General features: G+C 44.8%; 2 protein-coding genes across 2 annotated transcripts in view; one reads left to right on the top strand and one right to left on the bottom strand.

Moving 5' to 3' along the window:
* Window positions 1-8,020, top strand: part of LOC311091863 (uncharacterized protein) — a gene marked incomplete at both ends in the record, with an annotated part of 463,820 nt that overhangs the window by 277,763 nt on the left and 178,037 nt on the right. The gene's annotated exons all lie outside the window — the stretch shown is intronic.
* cacna1ib (calcium voltage-gated channel subunit alpha1 Ib) overlaps window positions 1-8,020 on the bottom strand; it is a 108,383-nt gene that overhangs the window by 44,437 nt on the left and 55,926 nt on the right. The window contains exons 15-18 of the mRNA XM_084129602.1: window positions 7,600-7,699; window positions 6,544-6,677; window positions 2,926-3,363; window positions 1,556-1,660 (exon numbers count right to left, since the gene is read on the bottom strand). Of these exons, the coding sequence (XP_083985728.1) occupies window positions 1,556-1,660; window positions 2,926-3,363; window positions 6,544-6,677; window positions 7,600-7,699 (777 nt within the window). The remainder of the gene's footprint in view (window positions 1-1,555; window positions 1,661-2,925; window positions 3,364-6,543; window positions 6,678-7,599; window positions 7,700-8,020) is intronic.

Here is an 8,020-nt window from a genome sequence, read left to right as displayed (position 1 = left end):
TGTCACAAACACAACTCTGCCTGGCATTAATTTGTGAATCGCTTCCTGTGCACTTGTAGATCCCCGGCACACATCTGTGGATTTTGAAACATTTTTAGCATCAAGACCGATCAATGCATGCAGACAAATCCACAAATAAGTGGACTCCACCCACTTTCTACTTAAGCCAATCAGATAACAGCCATTTGCGCTGACCAATCATAGCACTCTCTCGCTCTATCCAATCACGATTTGCTTAACAATCAGGGCGGTCCTGCCCTGAAATAACTTGGCTCATTCTTCTGCATTGGCTCAAACAGGAAGAATAAAGCCCATTAAATTGGTACAGTAAAAGATGTTTAAAATTTGGATTTTGTTAGACCATTAGTATGCTTATCAAGCCAAACCACAGTATTATATTTTATGAGCCTTTGAAAATGCCAGAGAAACAGCGCTTTACATCTCTGTTATGGGAACAACGCATTATGGAAGTGTCACGTTATTCATTCTTTATCAAATGCACGGAAGCGATTCACAAATTAATGATTTTTGTGAATCTCTTTGCATTTATTTGTGAATCTCAATCTATTTATTTGGAATAATGTGTTAATAAACAGTTCTAACCCCATGTTTTCCCTCCACCAGTGCGTCTGCTGTGTGGACCGGATCGCGAGTCAGGTCTGATCTGCTCATATGAGCATTAATCTGCACACATGCTGTGTGTCAGGCCTGAGACTCTCAGTGTGTGTGTGTGTGTGTGTGTGTGTGTGTGTGTGTGAGTTCTGTCATGAGCCGCAGCGGGAGTCGAGCTCCAGCGCACTGAAGGACATGCGAGACTCTTCCAGCGATCAGATCAGTCTCACTGAGGCCTTGTCCACACTCACACGCTTTCGTTTGAAAACACATTTTTCTCTCTGTCTTGTCTTCTGTTCACACTGAGACGGAAGCGAAGCTTTTTGAAAACGCTCTCCAAAGTGGATACATTTGAAATCGGTGTTTTCGTGTTGTAGTGTGGACTGTCAAAACGCAGGTGTTTAAAAAGACATGTGATGCATATTGAACCCATAGATATTCATGTTTATAGCGGTATTGTGCCTGTTATGAGCTGTTCACACTGTTGATCAAATATGTTACTTCACACACTCTTCATATCACAGTCCTGCAAACATGACAGAAAATTCACTCACATTTGCTGCAGTGAAACATGAGAACAGTTTCAGCGTTTTAGACCAAACATGTAATGGCGAGTGAGATCGACGTGGACAAAATTAATTTTTCACGCTTCAGTGAATGCTGAGATATGCTGATAGTCAGAAGAAATGCGCAATAACTGTATTATTTATTTTTCCGTCTGTATCGTCTCAGGGAGCTAGTTAAAGGTTTACTGGAGTTAAAGGTATGATTTTCCCCCTGTAAAGTGTAACTGAGTAAAGGTACAAGTATTCAGTTTTAACAGAACTCGAGTACAGTACAGATTCCCCAAATAATACATCAGTACAGTAGTGAAGTACAGTTACTCTCATCACTCAGAACGACTGAACAGATTTGAACAGAATGAGAGTCTTTCAGGAAATACGTACTTGTTCTGGGGGGAAAATAAGTAAATGGACCAATCCTCTCTCTTCTCACACCAGTCTGGACGATAAACCTCCATCATCTTCTGGATACGGAAACACAGGCTCTGCGTATCACACACACACACACACACACACACAACTCTGGTTATCTGAGATGAAGGAAACTCTTTCCAATTAACTTTGAATAACAGTTTCAATTTCCCTGGGAGACATTTCCAATAAACGGAGTAATATTTGAGGATTAATACATCCGTACGGCGTCCACATTCATGCGATCGGACAGTTGCTGTGCCCAGAGGAGTTGGGCTGTTGTGTTTGCTGTCACTGTTCATAATGAGCTTCTACATGTTGTTTATTCTCCACATCAAGCGCTGCTGGAGTTCACTGATGAGACGTTTATTAAAAGCTGAAATGAGCCGAGTTTCTCCTCAGTCCTCTGTCAGACGGGATGATTCCCGCTCTCTTCTAATGATACGCTCAGACTGACTCACAGAGCGTTTTAAATCACTTCAGTGAAAGGAAGGCCTCGCTCAAGAACTTTTATTCCATCTACCAGACTATCCTTTCATCCCTCCATCTATCAGTCTATCCATCCATCCATTCATCAGTCTATCCTTTCATCTGTCATTTTCTCTATGTACATCTGTGTATGTTTCTCTTTCTGTCTGAGTCCATCCATCCATCTACCTTTCTACCTAACCTATCTATCATCCATCCATCCACATATCCATCTACCTAACCTATCTATCCATCCATCCCTCCATCCACCCATCCACCTATCCATCTACCTATCTACCTAACCTATCTATCAATCCATTCATCCATCTACATTTCTACCTAACCTATCTATCTATCCATCCATCCATCCATCTACCTATCCACCTACATATCTACCTAACCTATCTATCAATCCATCCATCCATCCATCCATCCATCCACCTATTTACCTAACCTATCTATTCATCCATCCATCCACCTATCCAACCATCTATCTGTCTGTCAATCCCTCTACCTATCTATTCATCCATCCATCCACCTATACAACCATCTGTCTGTCAATCCCTCTACCTATACATTCATCCATCATCCACCTATCTATCCATCTGTCAAACCATCTACCTATCCATGCCTATCTATCCATCCCTCTGTCCATCTGTCTATCTTTTCATCTGTCAGTTTCCAGTCTTCCAATTTATCTATCTATCTGTCAACCCATCCATCTACCTATTCATCATCCATCCATCTGTCAATTCATCTGTATGTCGTTCAATCCATCTGTCCATCTACCTATCCATACATCCATCCATCCATCTACCTATCCATACATCCATCCATCCATCTGTCAATTTGTATATCCATCTACACTCACATAGTCAGTGTCTTCCTCCAGGTTGTTCTTGTCCTTGCGTGCGTTGAGCTGTGGATAAACCTCTCCCAGCAGTGGCCCCTGAGGGCCCGGGGTCTTCCCATTACAGTCCTGGTGTTCGGCAGACTCGCTCTTCTTCCGGGCCAGAGGGGGGCACTGCAGGACCTCGCTCTTCATCCGGGCCAGAGGAGGGCGCTGCAGGACCTCGGGCAGCTCGAGCGAGAGAGAGAGAGAGAGACGGGCCCGGCGGGACAGGGAGGGTGGGGGGGGCAGGAGAGACTCGTGCTCCGCGGGGTGAGAGTGAACACTGCGCACACGCAAACTGCCCCCGATGCCCCCCCCGGCCCTCAGGCCTCCACTGTTCCAGCTGCACCGGCGGCTCCAGGACGGGTGAGCGGGAGGACGCCCCCAGTGATGGTACTGGGAACTGCGGCTGTGGCGCTACAGAGAGAGGAAGAAAACACATTCATTTGAAAAATATCTGGAAAAATGAAGAAACATTTGATTCCTAATGACATCTGTCTGTCTATCCATCTATCCATTTACCTATCTGCCTCTATCCATCTTCCAGTTTATCTAATTGTTCATCTATCCATCTTCCAGTTTATCTATCTGTTTATCTATCCATCTGTCTCTGCCTTTCCATCTGTCTATCTATCTGCCTATTTATACATCAGTCTGGCCGTCAACCTATCTACCTTTCTGTCTGTCTATCTATCCGTCTTCCAGTTTATCTGTCTATCTTTCAGTCTGTCTCCATCTAATGAGCGCCGGCTGCGAGTGGCAGCTCCTCCAGTAGCTTTGTTTGAGCTCTCGTGTTTTCTGTCTTTTATAGCCCTCTTTTACTTTTAACTTTGTCATTATATATTTAGTATAGTGCTGTTCTATCATACTTTTATTCCATCCTATGGATATGAACTTTTTATTATTGATTAACGCCCACGGACTTGTCTACATGAGAGATCAGCTGTTCGCTCTCAGGCCTTCGGCCAGTGCCGGTGTTGTTCCCCATCTACCTCGAAAGGTGAGACGCCCGTACCGGTGATGCCGAGAGGGTCGAGGCTAGGCGCAGGGAGAAGCGGTGGAGATTCAAGCCCTTAATTCCGTCTGTGGTTATTGGGAATGTCAACTCACTGGCTAACAAAACTGATGAACTGGCTGCATTGGTGAAGAATGTGAGGATCTACAGGGAGTGCAGTTAGACATGGCTAACGGCTAGCATCCCGGATGCTAACGTGGATTTACCCGGCTTCACTACAGTCAGAGCAGACAGAGACACGAAGGCTAGCGGGAAGCGTAAAGGGGGTCCTTACTACATGCCTAGAAAGTTTTCACACACCATCGCGGTTTGTGTTTACATCACACAAAGTTGTGAGGCAACCCATCACCACACGCTCCTTCAGAAAGTGGTCTCCTGGGGCGGAGGAGGCCCTGCGGGACTGTTTCCAGTTTACTGACTGGGGAATTCTGCAGGAGGCGTATGGGGAGGACGCTGAGGGTATCACTAGTTGTACAACTGACTACATGAACTTCTGTATGGACATTGTTGTTCCCACTAGATCTGTACACTGCTTTGCCAACAATAAACCCTGGATCACCAGCAACATCAAAGACCTCCTCAACCAGAAGAAGAGGGCTTTTATGATTGGTGACCAGGAACAGTTAAGATGCATACAAAGGGAGCTCAAATTCCAGCTGAAAGAGGCTAAAGATACCTAAAGAAGAAAAAAAGCAGAAGTTGCAGCAAAACAGCATGAGGGAGGTGTGGAGGGCATGAAGACCATCACAGGCTGTAGCTTGAAGCGTGGGATCCTCGTGGAGGGGGATGTGGAGAGGGCCAACCAGTTTAATAACTTCTTTAATAGGTTTGATTGCCCTGCCCCCCCCCTGCTGCTGGTACTGGGCCTGTACTGCTGCCATTCCCACGCCACCGCCCCCCCTCCTCCCCCCAGTAACACTAACAGCACTGAATGTGAGATTAATACCCCCCTTCCATTACCCATTATCACAGCAGCCCAAGTGAGTGGGGAGTTGAGAAGGCTCCGTCCCAGTAAAGCGTCTGGCCCAGACAGAGTAAGTCCAAGACTGCTCAAAGCCTGAGAGCTTGGTGACCCCTTTACAATATATCTTCAACGTGAGTCTGCGTTGTGGAAGACGTCTAGTATTGTGCCTGTGCCGAAGAAGCCACACCCCAAGGAGTCGAATGATTTCAGGCCAGTTGCCCTGACATCACACATCATGAAGACCATGGAGCGGCTGCTGCTACACCACCTCAGACCACAGGTCCGCCACGGACTCGACCCTCTGCAGTTTGCGTATCATGAGTGGGTGGGGGTGGACGACGCCATCCTCGATCTGCTCCACCGGTATTTCTCGTACCTGGATAGGGGTGGTAGCGCTGTGAGAATCATGTTTTTTTATTTGTCCAGCGCACTGAATACCATCCAGCCCCCTCTACTGAAAGACAAACTGATGGGGATGAGTGTGGACTTAAACCTAATAAAGTGGGTTACAGACTATCTTACCGAGAGACCTCAGTACGTTCGACTGAGGGACGGCAGCTCTGAGAGCGTAGTCAGCAGCACAGGAGCACCACAGGGGACAGTGCTCTCCCCGGGCTGGTTCACCCTGTACACCTCAGATCTATCTGTCTGTCAATACATCCATCCATCCATCCATATGTCTATATATCTATCTTTCTGTCAATCCATTAATCCATCCATTCACCTCTATCTATGTGAACTGCGTCTGTGGCGCTGAAGAGAGAGGAGGGAATCTGAAGAAACATTTGACTCCTAACGACACGAGCTGTTTAAACACTGAAGATGAGTTAACTTTTCGCAGTCGTGTGTGTGTGTGCGTGTGTGCGTGTGGTAATTGCAGTCGACGTGTTTCTGATCTTGTGGACTGCATTCGCTCATTTTTAGCAGCACGAGTGGTTAAAGCAGTTGCCATAGAAACTTGTGTTCTCCGCCGCTAATCTCTAATGTTGACCTCACACACAGTCCGGCTCACGCGCGTCAGGTGACGAAGCATCAGCGTTCACATCTAACGTCATTAACGTGAGATAGTTCAGACATCATCAAGATGAGTGATTCAGGTAGAGTGAAACATTTTAATTGAACACACATGCATCTGTATGATTTTCTGCCTGGGTTTTTTTTACAGATTTTTTACAAATTCCCACAGACTCTTTCCCACCACAATCTCCCGACGGCACGTGACTTCAGGAACAACAGCTCAACACACTATATTTAACCCAAGCTCGCTCGCTCGTCTCTCTCTCCCTCGATACACACGGCTGCCTCAATTAAAAGAGGGGTTGCTATGGAAACCCCAAAAGCCTTGGCTGAGCGTCCAACGCACATTATCAAGAGAATTTTAGTCTCTCGCAAACACACACACACACACACACACACACTCACACAGATGAGTCTCTGCTTGAGGGATTCTTTAATAACATTTATCTGCACTAATGTTTCCTTGACACATAACATCCACACACACACACACACACACTCTTACGCACGCTCTCAAACACACTCTCACACACAGTCACTCACACTCACACACACACACACACACACACACACAAGGAATGACCCTCAGGCATTGACTGACTAGAGATGAGGATCTCCTGCCCAGGCAGATTGTTCTCCTCCGGTGGTTTTCCTCAGAGAAGCTGCTCCTGGTTTTCTCCTCGGCCAGCGGCTCCAGATCCAGATGCCCGTTCGCAGTGAGAGAGGGAGGCTTTTCTGGAGGAGAGAGAGTGTGTGAGAGAGAGAGAGAGTCAGCCCGAGCCATGAGCAAATCTGGCCATTAACACACACTCTGAAGGTACTAATGTCTCTCGCCCTTTACAGCCACAGAATAACTTCAGTACATCAAGAGTGCCAAACAATCCCACAGGATTAACCAATCACATCACTGACCGAGTGCGTGTGAGAGGTTTCCTGGAGACACAAATATTTTCTGAAAACACCAAACTGCAATCGGACTGGTTTTACATCAGTGTGCACAGGTTTATATTTAATTTAATATTCAACAATATTATAGATCTTCCTGCACTGACACCATTATCTGAGAACTGAACTGAGCTGGACGATATATATCTGTATAAATACTAAATTAATAACTTTTTTACAACAGAAATGAACCATCACTGAACTCACTTAAGCTGGACTGACACTATTTTCTTCTAGAAATGTATTTTCCTGTTATCTCTGTGAAGCTGCTTTGAAACACAGAGTGTGAAAAACCACTATATAAATAAAGGTGAGTTATGAGTGCAAATCACCATCATCATAAATAATAAAAGACACAGACACATAGATAGAGTTCAGTCTATTAAATTGGTTGAACCGTCTTCATGTCTTAAGCCACACAAAATCCAATGTTTATTGATGTTTCATAGACTTCATCTGTACTAAAGTACAACCTTTTGAACCGATTCCTCGCATTCTAATTAAACGTGGCATTGAGGAAAATATATCCTGTAAATAAAAGATTAGTGTGTTTCACAAGAAAATACTATTTCAGGTTTTCTACTTCAAATTCATTGTTACATGCTGTTCTTTTTGTGAAACTGACAAGCATTTTAAGAGGGAAAATAATTTCGAAGTAAATCCTACAGCAGTTTCATTGTGTTGATTGGTTTAATATTGAGTTTGATCGTACCGGATAACGTGAGTGAGTCTTTGTGCTGTTGACTTCCTTTAGCAGAAGATCCCTCATCATCTTCATCATCATCATCAGAGAACGAGTGATTGGCATCACCCTGAAAGACAGACATATTTCATTAGGAAGTTTTTATAACCCAGAGTCCCCTTTTCTGAAGCACATAATGGTTAACCCCGATCTGTCGAAAAATACTGTACACACACACACACAGTATAGACCTGTCAGGATCAAACTTGGAAACATTTTACAATAAGGTTTCACATTTATGAACAAACATTGAGCAATATTTTCTTGCAGCACTTAACGATGTTTCATAAACAGAGTTCGGGAGGAGCACGTTCAAATAATCAATCCAATCATCAAAGAATGACCATGTCTACCCTATCAGCATATCTATATTCACTCTGTCAACTCGCCT

Source organism: Abramis brama (genome assembly GCF_963993115.1).
Source record: "Abramis brama genome assembly, chromosome: 11".
In the NCBI taxonomy this organism is placed as follows: domain Eukaryota; kingdom Metazoa; phylum Chordata; class Actinopteri; order Cypriniformes; family Leuciscidae; genus Abramis; species Abramis brama.
This window is presented reverse-complemented; position numbering and strand designations above follow the sequence as displayed.